Here is a 15,239-nt window from a genome sequence, read left to right on the forward strand (position 1 = left end):
GAACACTCTCCTTTAGATACCCCTACAACTTAAGGTAGCCCTGGCCCTTGCCCTTGCCCTAGCTAGACGGCCCCATTGGCGAGGTGCTGGCCACCGTTCCAGTCCTGGGCCTCTTTTGCAATGCCGTGACAGACAGCGCCAGCCGAATCTTGCAGCCACTATCAAACTAGGTGCACAGTATGGGTATACTAGTACTGTGTGAAAGCAGCCCAGCCTCACGCTGTCAAGTCTCCCTATTCCTCCACTGTATCAATCTCATCACCAGCACCAGCACCATGACTGGTCACACTAGTCTGACTGGCTCTCCTGTCCGCCTCATCATGTTCTTCCCGCTCAACCTCCTGCTCCCAATCATCCACCACTTCCTGCTCCTGAGCCTTCTGCCGTAGTTTCTCTTCATTCTCCTGCTTCTTTCTTCTGGCTTCGGCTAGTCGACTGCCCAGGACCGTATAGACTGGCCTCTGCCCAACCGGCTTGACCTGAGGTGCTTGAGCTGGTGCGGCTTTCCTCGCTGCCACCTGTGACCACCCGTTCGTGGCCGTCGTGCTCGGTTTACCTTGCTGCTCAAGCACTATCGGTCCAGGTCCGGATGTGTCAAATTGACAGAGCACCACCGAGCTTGCTAGGTTATGCTTGCCAACCTCACCAGCGATCGTAGGTTGCAAGCTCGTCAGCATCGTTACCACTTGTTCAGACGTATCCCAAGACATAGATGGGATGAGGGCGACACCTTCGTCGTTGGGCAGGAAGATGATATCAAATTCCGTCGTGGGGGCCGCCTTTTTCACCACCGGCCGCACTTCGTCTTCAGTCAACGCAAACTTGGGTTTCAGTAAGAGTAACCCATTGTATTCGTGCTTGACCTCATCAGCTTTTCGCTCCGCTGTGGAATGGACTGGAGCAGACACATTCAACTGTCCTCGTTTGATCCGGGCGGCTTGTGCCAAAGTCTTCATGGGAGCCGCAACAAATTTCGGCGTCTTGAATAATACGACGTGTCGGTGTGGCTCAGGATCCAAACTCTCTCCATCGAACCCGAAATCTTCGGCAATGCTGTGGATGAACGCTCGTTGTCGGCTCTTCATTGGCGGGAACCGATAACGCTTCACGGTGTCGTCCGCAGCAAAGAGCCTTAAAACGTCCTCCTGCTTATGAGCCCATGCCACATCTTCCAGATACATCTTGAGAGTCGTGGTGGAATAGGGAACATGCTCATCAGTGTGGTCGTCCGAGATATGTAAGGCAAGTGCCAGGTTCCGGTTCCTCTCCAGCCTGGCGCACTCCTCGTCGCATTTGAGGGATGTCTGTCGACCCGGTGGCTCAGGCATATTCGCCCGAGCATTGCATCTCACCTCTTCTTTCTTTCGCTGACAATCGCACGTGATCATGATTTTCAACGGGCATGGTTTGTTCTCCTTGCAGGCTGAAGGGGCATGGCAAGGCTGCTCACAAGGATGTCCACAAGCCTTCTTTGCTTTTCCACATTCTTGTTGGCAGTGTTGATGGGCGTCCTCGCATTGCCCTGGCTTGTGACATGTCTTGCGGCAAGTATGCGAGCCACATTTCAACACCTTGCCACAGACTAGGCCACAAAGAACGTCCGACCGCCAGCAAGGCTGGTTCTTCAGGGTTTTCTTCCCGCAAAGACACTCCTTTTCCGTCAAGAATGGACACTTTGGGCACCCTTCCTCCGCTGGGTGGCAGTTATGCGCCACCTGCGGATGACCGCACTCCTTCGTCCGGGTGCAGGGGAAACTGCAAGGTGGTGGTTGTGTGCCACACGGAAGAGGTGCTTGAAGCACGGTCCTGCCGCAACTGCACGATATATCATCGAAGATGGCCTCTTTACAGCCGCCACATGGCCCACGGTGACACAGATCGGTACAGGTATGATTGCCACACTTTAGTCGACGGCCACATGTTCGTGTGCAAATGTGTTCTGCCTCGATGTTGTCGTCGAAGGACCTTGGGATTGCGCCCAAAGGCTTGAGTTTGCGTCGCGTGGCTTGCCGTTCTGAGGCCTTGCGTTCGCCGGTGCAGCATCTTTCCCCACACTCATGCCGGCCGCAGTTCAAAGTGGCCTTGCACAGACGTGTACACTGTGGAGGTTCTTTGGTTGCCTCATGACAGATGACGTCGAAGGAGTTCCGACCACATCGACATGGAAGCGAGATCTTCAGGTCACAAGGTTTGCACTCTCCTGCGTGACAGGTCTGCCGGCAATTATGGCCACAGGGCAATGTGCGTCCGCACTCCTTGTGACAGCTCGGAATCGGATCCGTACAGGATGTCCGCGGTTCGACATCGAGCTCAGTCAGGGCTGTCTTGCCGCAAGGACAATGTGTGACAACATCTACTGAGCTGGGACAATGTGGAGGAGTCGACTCCTGAGGATGACAATGCTTCTCGCACTGATGCAGTCCGCAGTCCATCGACCTCCCACACGGCTGGCCACAATCAAAACTTCCGGTCCAATTTGCACTTTGCTTCTCTTCTCCACGTTCATGGCATTGTATCGTTCTTTCCACTTTGCCACAATAGCAACGAGCATCAACCTCGGCCGTACAAGCACCGCAAAGCCCCTCGTGACAGGGCCTCGGACAAGTATGCTGACCACAAGGCATCAAGTCGCCACAGATAGCACCACAGCTCCAACCTGCTTCGTAATTTGTCTCCACGCAACGTCGCGTGATCTCTTCTTTTCCACAAAAGCATGGCTGCTTCGTGCCCATGGCTGTACAAGGAGGACATGGCCCGGCATGACATAGGAGATCACAAGGATGTGGACATGGTTTGGGAAAGGTCCTCTCTCGCCCACAGGTCTGTCCACAAGAATGCGGAGGAATACCTGTGATCGGTTTCGGATCCAGCTCCTTCTCGCACCAACATGTATATGCTGTAGGAGCGGTATCCTTGGGCAGATTGCAACCCGGACACCTCCATTGTTTTCCCACTGGTGTCTCGTTGTCGTCTTGCGTCGCAGGTCGCTGCACAGCCGAGCCTTCGTTCTTCGACCACCTCTTTATGCAACCAATATGGAAGACCGTCCAGCATGTCCGACATGACCAAATCTTTGAGTTGCGACCGACCTCATTGGTACAAATCGCACATTCGTAGAGATTATGCAGTATGTCTTCGTGTATTCGGGTGGCAATATCCGGCGCTGTAGAGCGGGAGACTGATGGTTTTCTGGGCCGCTGCTGTTGTTGAGGCGGTGGGCGGGTCGGTGGTTTCTTGGTGCGAAGATTGTGAGGTTTCGATGTCGGCGTTTGAGGAGGACTCGAAGGGCGTCCTGGCGACACCGAAGCTGGGATAAAAGCAGGCGCTTCCGCGTGTAGTCGTGTAAGCTGGCCGCCGAACGATCTTCCACCAGCCGTTCGTACGGGATTTGTCGAGTCTGAAACAGAAGGTGGGTGTGGTTGCCCTCGTCTAGGGGGTCCTCTCCGTCTATGTCGTTGGCCTCTGTTATTTGGTTCCGAGGGTTGCTGCACCACGGGTGCCTCCATGGTGATATTATGAAAAAGGAACTGACTTGGGAGAACAGCGAGGCAAGAGTGAAAGCGGTAGGTGAGTCCGGAAAGAAGAAAAAGAAGGCGCCTCCGAAAGAATAGCCACCGCCAACAAATCTAAAAAGAAGAAAGGAAAAGTGCTACCTACAAGCGAGAGGATGTGAAGTAGTGATAGGGAGAGATTCAATTTGATTGTGAATCGTGAATCGTTCGTTGTGCCCAGTGGCGCAGGCACTTTTCTCAAGGCTCTAGATTTCCCCGAGTTTCAACGTCATGTCCGTCCCCTCCAACTGACTCACCGCAAGGCTGACCAATCACACACGGCTCAACCCCAAGAGTCCAAATTCCAGTTTCACCGTCTTACCAATGCCATTGTGTGTTAAGAAGAGATGTACATCGTAGCAGTCGGTCTTATTCACAACCAGGAATGATTGTGCGTGTTCAATCTCATCGATTTGGCATTCAAACGCCTACAGCAGGACCCTGTTGCCCTAACTCCATGCGTGTAGAGAATATGTCATACCATACCACGCCATGCCATTCTGTCTAATTGACCTGTGTCCCATAGCCTCGAATTTGATCAGCAAATGCCCAGCTCTGATTCTCCAGCTTTTCGTCTTCCTTGACCTCGACTCCGTCTTTGGTCACCACAGCGATACTGTACTTGTCCAAACTTCGGGCATCTCGGTAGAAGAGGACTTTCATGCATGCCTTGACGGCCTCGACGGCCTGCTCTTTAGTCACATCCTTCACACTGTCTTCGTCATGAGGCATCAACTTCCGTAGGAGAGGCTGTGCCAGATGCGCTCCAAACCCTGTCGCTAGCGTAGGGCTCGAGAAGGTGGTTCCCAATAAGTCGGCGCTCGCCAGGAATGGCTTGTCGTCATCGTCCATACCAGCCACCAACAGCATGTTCCATAACGGATTGAAATCGCTTCTTCTCTTGTACAGGACCTTCGACAGGTATGTATGCAGATTTTTGGCATTGAGGGTGTGTCCGTGAGCAGAGAGATAGTTTTCGCGAATATCCAGTGACATTAGAAGTCGGTCCAGGTATTGCATATCTGAGACATCGCCACCGAAGCCGATGACAGTGTTTGGGGGGAATGTCCGTAGACGCCTGACATCGGTAAATCGTGCCAGTGATCCGTATGAAGCTGATTGAGCCGTTAGTACAGGAGAGGATCAACCGGTATGGGCTGAACATACCTAGATTGTCTGCAGCGATGACAACTCCATCTTTAAACTTGACTCCCAGCACCGATGTCCCTGTAACGGCCGGAGATTGTGTGTGTGTCGTGGGCGCAGATGTCTGGAGGTAGGAATTGTCGTAAGGCCCGTAGACGTCGTCTCTGGGCTGCGTTGGGGTTAGCCATTGTTCTGTCTGATGCGCCCGAATCACTTACCCGACCCCAGGCTTCAGGGTAGTGGTTCATCTTGGGAATATTCTGGTGAGAGGATCGAGAGTAATTGGTGAGTGAGAGTTGTTCCGTCCGTCAAGTTGAGCTTGAGACACGGTCAAGACGCCGCGTCAAAGAGGTGAAGCCTTGATTGAGCTTGGCCAATCATGTTGCCCTGCACATTTACGGAGGATCACTTAAGCACTTGATGTAGTTACAATATCTCTCCAGGTCATAATAACTCACTGTCAAGGCTGTAGACCACAAGCTACCATTCTACCTCCTACTAGGAGGTTACGTCGTTGATGTCAACCTCGACCTGTTCACCAGCTCGAACATACCGACCACAGCAGCCTAGATACAAAGGTCATCCAGGAGCTGACATACTCGCGCAGGCCGAAAGGCATTCCAGCACTAACTACCAATGGCGCCGACCCCTATAAAGACCAGGACGAATGAGTGATCTCTCCTGTGAGCAGGATCATGACATTATACTCGCTTTCAGGAGACCCTCCGGCAACTGCGATTCTGGTTTCGACGAGCGGCCTTTCTTCCAAAGCTGACAGCTCGCTGGTTGACATTAACGAGTTGCAAGCTGGGCAGATTGGTTTCGTCATACCCCTGTAAGAGGCGACCTGCGAAACTTGTATCGTGGGAAGGCATACCTTACATAACGTTGACGATTATCTTTTTCGAGGTTATAGGAAAGTAGAAGAGGGGGTTTTTGGTTACCGGCTGATCGATCTAAAAAGTAAACGGTCGATGGTGCGGTTGATTATGGAGATGAGGAGGACGAGAAGTAGGACGTCCAATCTATGATTGCCATAAGATAGCTGTCTCTTTTTCCTGTTTCAAGCGTGATCGGCCTGCTTGCGATGGTGGGATTCAAGTTGAACCCACTTCGAGTCGGCCAGTTAGCCAGTCTTTATTTGCCCGTTCCGCGCAACCGGAGACAGGTAAGAAGAGAAAGCGCTGCATCAGTTTGAATTGTGCATGGCAGGGAATGGATGGTAGACATGATGAGATGTAGAGATGAAGATGGGCTGCCACGAAAGTTGATATAAGCCTCAAGTTTGATGTTGTGCGACGTGACAGAGACTCCTCGCTGCCAGTGAATTCTGCTAATCGTACATACCTTACTCAAGTAGTCAAAGGTGGCCCTGTCTGACGAGAGAGGTTTCGTAGCCTGAGGCGGCATTCCATTATACTGCCACATCTCGACTAGACCCTGTGTAGAAGTGCATTGTTGCATTGCAATGTAAATGCCACGAGCTTCGCCGAGATCATGCCTGGCGGCCCATGAGACTGGTAGATGTTCACTGTACTGTATAGCCAGATGTATCTTGTTGATCTACTCCAGCAGTGAGAAGAGTTGAACTCTCTCGAAGATGCTTGTCTCTTGACCCTCCGCACAGCGTTTTTCAAGGCAGGAGAGCTGTCCCAGGCCACTATTCCCTGCGAGGGTGAAGAACTGGACCCTTCGAAGTATTCGGAAGATGAGCAACTGCTAATAAGACTCGACAGCTGTGCTCAAGGTATGACACCTTCACAAGACACAGTGGCAGGTCAAGAACGACTTACCTGGAGGTTAAATAAGGCTCATGTGAGATGGCGAGGCTCAGATCTGAAGACGGCAGTGGAAGATAGACAGATCAGGATCCTTCATCAAATAAATGCGGTGTCTTCTTTTTCATCCCACCGCAAACAGGAAATAAGTCTGGTATCTGCAAATGAACCCCGATGGCGTTACCGTTACCCGATATCGGGCCATTCGACGAGCGCAACCTTTCGCAGTTCTCCGCGAATTCGCAATTGCAAGTCTCCTCAATCAAGTCTTCCCTTTTGCGGGAGGCCCTATGGCGGTGACGAGTCATACGCAGCTTGTTTCTAAGACGATGCGATGTCTTCCTTCTGCTTGGTATCTTACCACCTGAATGAAGTAGGGAAGCATCTCCCCCTCCTCCATTCACGCGAGGGTGGTCTATCCAATGTCTGCTCTCGTACGGCCGTTGAAATGGTTCTATCATGAATTCGGCCTCAGGTCGATCCACGAAACCGGCCGGGATGCATATCTGATTGTGTTGACGCGGACGTTGCGGATGTTCGCATATGGCACCAATTCACTGATCATGGGTACGTACATCCATCATATATCTGATTATTGCATGATGCCCCCGACTATACTGTTGCGAGCATACTACGCAACTGTGCCAAGTTCTCGCTCAAGAATGGATCTATCTACGGTTGCTTCTTGCCGAAAGCAATAAGGAACATACACATCTACCACTGCTGCCTCGAAGATGAGACCACATTGTCTAACCTACGTTCACGAGGATAGCCATATTCTTCTCAGCGCTCGGATACTCGGATCATCGGATCGGTGCATTCATGACCTTGACGCTGCTGGGCGATGTATTCCTGGGCACCTTCCTCACGCTGATTGCTGACCGAGTCGGGCGCCGAAAAGTCCTAATGGGTGGATCATTCTTGATGGTGTTCAGTGGCATCATCTTCGCCCTGTTTGAGAATTTCTGGATCCTGCTTCTCGCGGCAGTGGTGGGTGTCATCAGCGTGACGGGATCGGATTTTGGGCCTTTTCGAAGCGTGGAGGAGTAAGTGTCCTGGACTCCCTCGGTGTCTGGCCTCAAGCTTGACTAAGAGAATGGAACGACTAATCGTGTTTGCTCTTTTCTCCTGTTTCCTAGGTCTGTCCTGTCGCAGCTCACCACGCCTTCCACCAGAGCTGATGTCCTGTCATGGTACGTCACGACGTCAACGCTGGGTTCGAGCATTGGAAGCGAGGCCTCGGGTAGGATCGTTCATTCGCTCCAGTCCCGCGATGGCTGGACAGCCGTTGATGCATATCATGCTCTGTTTTGGGTCTATACGGCCATGGGACTCGTCAATGCCCTCCTGGTCCTCGCCCTGACTGACGCTTGTGAGCTGCAAACCACGGCGGAAACTTACTCACAGGTGCCACAGGACGAGCATGATCATTCCAATGTGGACCTCGGGGAGCATGACCACGAGCAACAGCCGGATGTCGACGGCCTCACAACCGCGCCTTCGTCCCCGGGCACCTGGATCTCAAAGATCGGACTCTGGTTCAGCACGCGGTTCGCCGAGATATCTGCACCCACTCGCTCAATCATGTACAAGCTGTGGTTTCTGCTATCTGTGGACTCGCTGGCGGATGGGATGGTTCCCTACACCTGGACCACCTACTACATGGATACCAAATTCACACCTGCCAAATCGACCCTCGGCGACATCTTGTCGGCCAGCTACCTTCTTGGCGCGGTCGGGGCCGTCTTTGCAGGACCACTGGCCCGCAAGATCGGACTGATCAACACCATGGTGTTCACGCACGTGCCGTCGTCTTCGGCAGTTCTGGTCTTCCCGTTCGCGCCTCGACTCTGGATGACGGCCGGACTGCTACTGTTACGCGCGGGCTTGAACAATATGGACCAAGCGCCCCGAGCGGCATTCATTGCGGCTGTGGTCAAGCCGGACGAGCGAACAGCTGTCATGGGCATCACAAGCATGTTGAGGACCCTGGCTGCCATGGCGGGGCCTTCCGTGACCGGCGTTCTTGCTGCGAATGAACGGTTCTGGATCGCTTTCGTGGTCGCGGGCATCTGCCGTTTGGCGTATGACTTTGGTCTGTACGCCTTGTTTGTCAACATGAAGCTGCATCAGCATGAAGACACATCCAAGGTGGATGAGTTGCCTAGTGGACACGGCCACAATCACCGGCAACGACAGCGTGACGAGGAGGAAGAGCTCGAACTGCATAGTCTGGCTGACTCGGACAGCTTGAACTCCGGCTCCGGCTCCAGCACTCTGGAAGGAGATCCCAAGAGTCATGGAGCCGGTGCTGGTGCTGTTGGGAAGGACTCCTTTGCGAACACTGCTCTAGAGGTCACCTCTCAAAGTGAGAGGCTTCGGAGTCGCAGTCCTGATCGGTGGAGCGCTGCAGAATGATTCGTCCATGCATTGCTCGGTATACGGGCGCGCAGCATCCAGCCAACCGAGGTTACCGGGACAAGCATGATTCAGCAATACCTCGTCCTTGTCGGGAGCCTTCAACTGGCAAACCGCGCCCATATATGCGCAGGCTTCACCATCGCCCGCCGCATATGACGATCATGCCATGCTATGATCGTGTGCTGGAGACCATGTTACGACCTGATATGAGAAAAAAGGAGTTCTAGCATATTTTGATGACCGCCAACACCAATCATATATGTCAATCTGTTTAGACATGTAGGTAGACATATAGCCATATGGACAGCGAGACAAATCGGGCTGTTCAACCCGTATTATTGCATGTGCACACCATCCCTGCACTAAAGGTCGATATATACCTTGCCCAGCGCAATAATATATACATTCCATTCCATTCCATCCCCAATCCAACAACTTCACCACCACCAATCAATTACTACGACGCCACCATCGACTATTCTGGCTTTTGACCATCTTTTTCAAGAAACTCCTCCAACGCATCCACAATGACCTGATGATCCTCCCATGACTTCAGCCCACTGACGACAATGACTCCCACAATGCCCTCTACGCCCTTCACCCTCACCGGCATCCCTCCACCATGGATCGCATACTCGCCCGCCGTCTCCCCAAGCGCATATCTCGTCTTAAAGGCCGCCTCATCACCTTGCATTTTGTTGTGCATGAACCACGAACTCACTCCCCATCGCTGCACCGTCTTGCGTTTGCGCGCGACCCAGATGTCGTTATCCGGCTGGATGCCGGGCCGCGACACCGCGTGGAACAGGAGGTTGTTGCTGTTGGCGAGGGTGATGTTGACAACTGCCGAGAGTTGTGATAGGGTCCGTAGTCGGTTGCGGATCGCGAGGCCGATTTCGAGGGCGTCGTCGGCGGTAAAATGAGGGAGCATTAGGGCTTCTTCTTGTTTGGCGATCTCGGAAAGCTGGAACACAAGGGGAAACACAGCTGTAAGTATGTGAAACTACTGAATAAATGGACGCACGAGGGAGGAAAAGGCCACCCGTGTAACAGGTCAAGTACTGGGGATTAGGGTAGATGTAGAAGTTCTCAACATCATTCATGGTACTGCATACATCTCGGGGCGCTTCGCGCAGGGTTGTTGATGAGGCCATTTCTTGTGCGACCCTGGTTTCTCTCAGTCTCGGCCTGAATCTATGCTGGTCGGGGCGTGTGGCTTTATTTGTGATAATCGACGGCGTGTAGGACAAACTCGGGGAAAGGTGTTTGTATAGAGTCTTCAAATGAAGGAGCAGGGTACCAGGTACTACTACTAAGGTACGACGTGGATGTATATACTCTACGGTAGAACCACGGTAGAAATATGTCAACGGTAGAAATGCCGCCTATTGGCGGTAGGTGGTATGAGTGAGGGGTGCGCGGTAGGGTAGTAGTCCATTTGGAGAAGTCGTTCCTCGCATTCCAATTGGCGAAATGACATCGGCTAAGCTTCGCACATTAAAGCGGCATGACTAGCATATTGTTCCAGGCATCAATCCGTTCGGGGTTATAGCTGCCAACTTGAACTACTAAAGGTACTTTCCACTGTACGAGGCTTCGATATCTGTATCAGTTACAGCTGCCCTACGTTACAGGAATGGCCGTGGGCCTTAGATTCGACACCTCTTGAGTACTACAATTGAAAGATCTGGAAAGGTCTGGAATAATGACACCACGCCAGCCTTCAGGCCACCAATGGCGACACTGGATGCATTTCCGAGTATAACCGAGTCCGAATTCGTCAAAGCATGCAGGGCTTTGGAGATGCGCAGTCTGGATCGACTAGACGGTACAGACTGGACGAGTATCAGGTGGTCTGGTGATGAACTTGTGATCAAACAGAGGCGAAGGGTCAATGACGGTGACCGAGAAGTCTGCAACGGTAATCCGAAGGAGGAAGATGGCGATGAAGAGAACATGGACCCTATCGAAGAGGCATGCCATGACACGGTATGAGACTTCAGTCTCTAATTCGGTTATTGGACTTTATATGCTAACCGCCTTTGCTCAGCTTGTTCGTGGCAGGGATGATTTCGGTGCCCTCACGATCGACTTCTCCATAACTCTGTCCCCGACATACTGTGTTCCTGTCCTTTGGTTCTCATGCCCACCAATTGTGGACGGGAAAGTGTTCAGTCTCGACCAAGTATATAGGATTTTGGTGCCATTGGCATTCCAGCAGTCACTGCGAAGTGTGGGAGTGATGGGAGGGATCAGTATGGCGGTGAGTCGACTCATGTCTGAACGCTCCATGGATTGCTGACTCTCCCTCTTTTTGTCCCAGCATCATCCAGTATCAGATCACCCAGCTTTCTTCGTTCATCCGTGTAATACCCATGAAGCTCTTTCGGCGCTCTGCACAGACAAGTCCTTGACTCCGGAAAGGTATCTCATACTTTGGTTGGGTCTGATTGGATCTTCCGTCGGCCTGCACATTCCGAGTAAGCTTTTCGAGACGGACGGGTCGTGAAAAGCGAGTTTCAAGATTCTCGAAGGGTTGGATGTATGGGCCAGCGATGTCAGAAAATGCAGCCAACAACTTCATCCAATCCGACAACCTTGTCCAGCAAGAGCTCGTTGGCGCGTGTCTCTCACAGACTACGGCGAACGCGCATTGATCGCTCGCATCCGATGCAATCTGGGACCCGGACACTTAGATAGAGCCCATGCCTCAGTCATCCTCGTCCTCCTCCATGGGGGCATCGTCCTCGTCTTCATCCATCGATACTTCATTTTCTTCCTCCTCTTCCTCTTCGTCTCGAGTCCTTTTCGTTCCGTGTGGCGCGCCATCTGTCCTCTCCGCGGGGTTTAGACCATTCTCAACAGTGTGACTAGAATTTGCTGAAGGTGGCGCATTGAATATTGATTTCTGTAATTCTGTGGTCTCGGGCATGGAGACTGCAGCAGTAGGAGGAGGTTCAAAGGTACCCCGTAGTTTCGGAATGATTTGCGACTGTCCTTTGCCATACACTATCACCTGCACAGCCAAAGCGGTCAACAACGACACCCATATTTGCTGTAACATTGAAGTATTCTAACGTACCATCTCCTTGCCGAATAGATCGAACCCTTGCAGCGCACGCATCGCTTGAGTACTGGTTTGGATGTCGCGGTAGACAATGTGTGCCTGGCCGCGCATGTTCTGGCCTTTGGTCCCGACTCGGGTCGTGACGATGTCTAGGACTGGGCCGTAGGTGGAGAAGAGCATATACAATGCCCGTTTGAGCTCGTTCTTGTTGACCTTCTCGTTCAGGTTCTTGAGGTACAGACTGGCAAGAAGTGTTAGAAGCCACAACAGTTCAAGAGCTACACAGAGGATGTACAACTCACGTTTGATTCGGGGTGCCCGCGTTGGTAGCATCTTTGGTTTTCGACGCCAGTTGCGTTCCTTTGGCGGCCATGTTTTCTGGTCGCAGGTCGCTGTTCGACGTGTTGAAGATGCGGAGATCTTCCCTCTCACAGCCGTGACACCCTGCAAGTTCGAACTTTCTCCGACCCGGTCATCCTCCTCGTGCTTGGCACAGGTATGGTAGAATGAAGCCTTTGGTCGCAAACTGCCGTGTTGAAATCATGCGGCTCTGTCAAGTCACAGCCGATTAATGGAAAATTCGGCTTGGCACAATGATGCATTTCTACGGGCGAGCAGATGGACACCCCTGCTGCCGCAGCCTTGCAGCCTTGTGTTCTACAGAACATCTCATTACCTACCTGACCTACCTACGTACTGCTGCGTACGACGACGTGTGAGCACATTATGAGCATGTATCTGTTTTATGTTGTCCTTTTTGGCATCTTCTCCTACAACTCATCCCTCTTAGTCTTTCTGCTACCGTGCGTCTCATCCCACTCGTTCATCCATGTCTGAACCTGCCGAATCTCCCATTGATGCGCCGCCTTGATGAAATCAGGCTCCGCGCTGATGTTGAGGATTCCAGTAGAGTCCCAGTGATGACCACCACCGGTGATTAGCATTTGATACTCACCATATCGCTCGCTGGCATTGTGTCCATGGTAGCAAACGTCTCGCCAGACATCGCTTCCACCATCGATCAACGCCAGTCGCGGCGCCGAAATGTTGAAGTCACCGTACTGATTGTACCATGTCAGATTTGGCCCATCTGGAGCTGGTACCGCTTGTGGTGAGAGAGGGCCAGGAGGAAAAGCCCAGGTGCACCATTGTTGCGTATAGTCTAGACCGATGACCCGCGACAGGAGCGAAGGAGTTCCGTAGGGCTGTGGAAGCTGATAGGCGCCCTGCTCCGTGCAAGTACTGTACAGGTACGAACGAGAAGCCGAGTTGTCCGTTATGGCGTAGAATGTCTCTGGATTTGTTTAGATCAGCATTAATATAATCAAGGCTTTGCAATCGCACTCACGGTTTTGAGTAGAGAAGCAAGAAGTGGTGCCGATCAAGTCTTCGCTGGGGCAGGTCGAGACAATGACTTCTTTTACGTAGTTGGCATACGCTCCGAGGCCTGTCCATGCCGATCCGTTGGTGTAGTTGGCCAGCTGCATATCAACTGCGGTGATGTTGGCTGGTGCATTCATATCTGTGATATTGTTGCAAAATGCGAAGAAGTCTGGAGCGTCGGAGGCTTCGTTCCAGGACAGCTCCTGCCAGGTATTCGTTGGGTAATTCATTGGCCCACCGAGCGGGAAAGCGATCTGTGGATTTGAATGGATTAGAATGGGTCAAATTTCAGCTGGAAAGACTCGTACTAACCGTCATTGCGAAATCTCTGAGGTCCTCCAAGCCACCGAGCCCGAAGATGTCCTTCAACTGCTGAATCGCTGTTGTCTCGTTATTCTGGATGAGGTAATCCATCTTATCAATGATCTTGTTGATTCGCGTGATGCAATCCTGTGGTCCATTTTTTTGTATTGGATTGTACCATTCAGGGTAGCCAAGGACCGCATGAATAACACCTGATGAAGCAATGCCGCCCCAGAGATGGCCTGAGTATTCGACGAGCGAGAAAGCAGTCTGTGCACCTGCTAGACTACCACCATATAGGATCCAAGGATGTCCTGGCGCGGTAAGATTGTCACCGCCAGTAACATTGGGGAAAGTGGCATGTTCAGCAAAGTAGGCGTTGTCCGCTATCGTCTGTTCCGTTGTCAAGAATCGAAGGTTGTCGGTGGTGCTATTCTCGAACGGATAGCTTTCGCCATAGTATCTGTTCTCCAGAATCTGACGGACGTCAGCCAATGACTCGAAAAACCATGTCTTGGATTCATTGTAGTCGCCATATTGGCGAAAGCTGATGTTCGTGCGGGCGTCATAGACAGGAGCAAACACGGCCAGCTGTGCGCTTGTGCACGTTCTTTCAAAAGAGAGAGTGACTTACAACGCCTAGACCACCAGTCGCATTCATGAGGATTTGAATGATGCCGGTCTGAAGGTTGGAGAACCGTGACGGTCCTGATGTCTCACCGCTAATGTAGAGAAACACCGGGCCGCCAGGTTTGTAGTAAGTGTTGTCGAAATAGTACCTCTGTGTAAAAGTAGCATTCGTGTTAGGCGCATAACGAGGGCTGTCTTGAAAGTGGTCGATGAGTTGATCAAAGTAGTATGCTGTATAATTCGTGGGTCGACCATTGTCATCCAATGGACCGACTTGTGCTGCTACAAAGCCTGTAAAGGCTGTAAGAGAAGTGACGATGGTTCCAAAGAACTTCATGTTGACAGCTAGAAATTCAGCAACACAGTTTAGAAGCTCCAAACCGAGCAAGTGAGGGGAGCATCATGTATAAAGTATTCTGAACCTGGAGCTAGTCGAAGCTCTACTGCATTGAATGTCGCACGCAGGTACGTCAGGTACAACCAACCTGGTGAAGCATGTACTTACCATCCACGTAACGGGTGACTCGGTGAGGCGGGGCTGACCTCTCGCCATATGTCGCATTAAAGCCCCTCATTGGCCTCCATAAGAGCTCGTGGACTTCCTCACCATTGAACAGCTGATCTTTGCCACAATGGTGGTAACGAGGTTGCATTGAACGCATAGCTACCTTGCTAACGGTCGATGATGACAGACCAAAGCCGTTCCGTTTCCAGAAGCTGCAGGCACTATGGAAGCGTCGGCTAGGCTAATCCAAGTGTCCAGGCAGAATGTGGCAGCCAGATGTCCCGGGAAGCGGGCATGCCCTGGCTATATTCTGTACCATGTTACCTGCTTATCGGGCCCGCTCTTCTGGGTGGAGTAACAAGGTATTTATTGAAGCTGGGGCGGAAAACGGCGACTGCCCGGGGTCATTTATCCCTTCATTCGGCGGTGTCGTCTTTTTGGCCACGAGGTGAGCT

At 52.1% G+C, this 15,239-nt stretch overlaps 9 protein-coding genes across 9 annotated transcripts; 3 read left to right on the forward strand and 6 right to left on the reverse strand.

The window, feature by feature from the left end:
• Positions 1–233: 233 nt before the first annotated feature.
• On the reverse strand, positions 234–1,388 carry A1O1_08924 (uncharacterized protein; the record flags this gene model as incomplete). The annotated part of the gene is made up of 1 exon (XM_007729781.1): positions 234–1,388. The coding sequence occupies one exon, from the start codon at positions 1,386–1,388 to the stop codon at positions 234–236; it is 1,155 nt and encodes a 384-aa protein (XP_007727971.1).
• A 45-nt stretch (positions 1,389–1,433) lies between these two features.
• A1O1_08925 (uncharacterized protein) lies at positions 1,434–1,907 on the forward strand (the record flags this gene model as incomplete). Its single annotated transcript, XM_007729782.1, has 1 exon — positions 1,434–1,907. Exon 1 carries the CDS (start codon positions 1,707–1,709, stop codon positions 1,905–1,907), a length of 201 nt encoding a protein of 66 aa, XP_007727972.1. The 5' UTR covers positions 1,434–1,706.
• Positions 1,908–2,900: 993 nt separating this feature from the next.
• On the reverse strand, positions 2,901–3,437 carry A1O1_08926 (uncharacterized protein; the record flags this gene model as incomplete). Its single annotated transcript, XM_007729783.1, has 1 exon — positions 2,901–3,437. A coding segment is annotated over one exon (537 nt), but the record flags the coding sequence as incomplete, so codon positions are not given.
• Positions 3,438–4,055: 618 nt separating this feature from the next.
• On the reverse strand, positions 4,056–4,945 carry A1O1_08927 (20S proteasome subunit beta 7; the record flags this gene model as incomplete). The annotated part of the gene is made up of 3 exons (XM_007729784.1): positions 4,056–4,666; positions 4,719–4,866; positions 4,916–4,945. The coding sequence occupies 3 exons, from the start codon at positions 4,943–4,945 to the stop codon at positions 4,056–4,058; spliced, it is 789 nt and encodes a 262-aa protein (XP_007727974.1).
• A 1,952-nt stretch (positions 4,946–6,897) lies between these two features.
• A1O1_08928 (uncharacterized protein) lies at positions 6,898–8,893 on the forward strand (the record flags this gene model as incomplete). The annotated part of the gene is made up of 3 exons (XM_007729785.1): positions 6,898–7,042; positions 7,248–7,521; positions 7,615–8,893. 3 exons carry the CDS (start codon positions 6,898–6,900, stop codon positions 8,891–8,893), a joined length of 1,698 nt encoding a protein of 565 aa, XP_007727975.1.
• A 478-nt stretch (positions 8,894–9,371) lies between these two features.
• A1O1_08929 (uncharacterized protein) lies at positions 9,372–10,050 on the reverse strand (the record flags this gene model as incomplete). The annotated part of the gene is made up of 2 exons (XM_007729786.1): positions 9,372–9,860; positions 10,012–10,050. 2 exons carry the CDS (start codon positions 10,048–10,050, stop codon positions 9,372–9,374), a joined length of 528 nt encoding a protein of 175 aa, XP_007727976.1.
• Positions 10,051–10,630: 580 nt separating this feature from the next.
• A1O1_08930 (uncharacterized protein) lies at positions 10,631–11,405 on the forward strand (the record flags this gene model as incomplete). The annotated part of the gene is made up of 3 exons (XM_007729787.1): positions 10,631–10,885; positions 10,947–11,159; positions 11,220–11,405. 3 exons carry the CDS (start codon positions 10,631–10,633, stop codon positions 11,403–11,405), a joined length of 654 nt encoding a protein of 217 aa, XP_007727977.1.
• A 201-nt stretch (positions 11,406–11,606) lies between these two features.
• Positions 11,607–12,336, reverse strand: A1O1_08931 (uncharacterized protein; the record flags this gene model as incomplete). Its single annotated transcript, XM_007729788.1, has 3 exons — positions 11,607–11,912; positions 11,979–12,204; positions 12,266–12,336. The coding sequence occupies 3 exons, from the start codon at positions 12,334–12,336 to the stop codon at positions 11,607–11,609; spliced, it is 603 nt and encodes a 200-aa protein (XP_007727978.1).
• A 397-nt stretch (positions 12,337–12,733) lies between these two features.
• Positions 12,734–14,616, reverse strand: A1O1_08932 (uncharacterized protein; the record flags this gene model as incomplete). The annotated part of the gene is made up of 4 exons (XM_007729789.1): positions 12,734–13,257; positions 13,312–13,600; positions 13,659–14,126; positions 14,284–14,616. 4 exons carry the CDS (start codon positions 14,614–14,616, stop codon positions 12,734–12,736), a joined length of 1,614 nt encoding a protein of 537 aa, XP_007727979.1.
• Between the last annotated feature and the right edge of the window lie 623 nt (positions 14,617–15,239).

This window comes from Capronia coronata (genome assembly GCF_000585585.1).
Source record: "Capronia coronata CBS 617.96 chromosome Unknown acBCG-supercont1.11, whole genome shotgun sequence".
Classification (NCBI taxonomy): Eukaryota; Fungi; Ascomycota; class Eurotiomycetes; order Chaetothyriales; family Herpotrichiellaceae; genus Capronia; species Capronia coronata.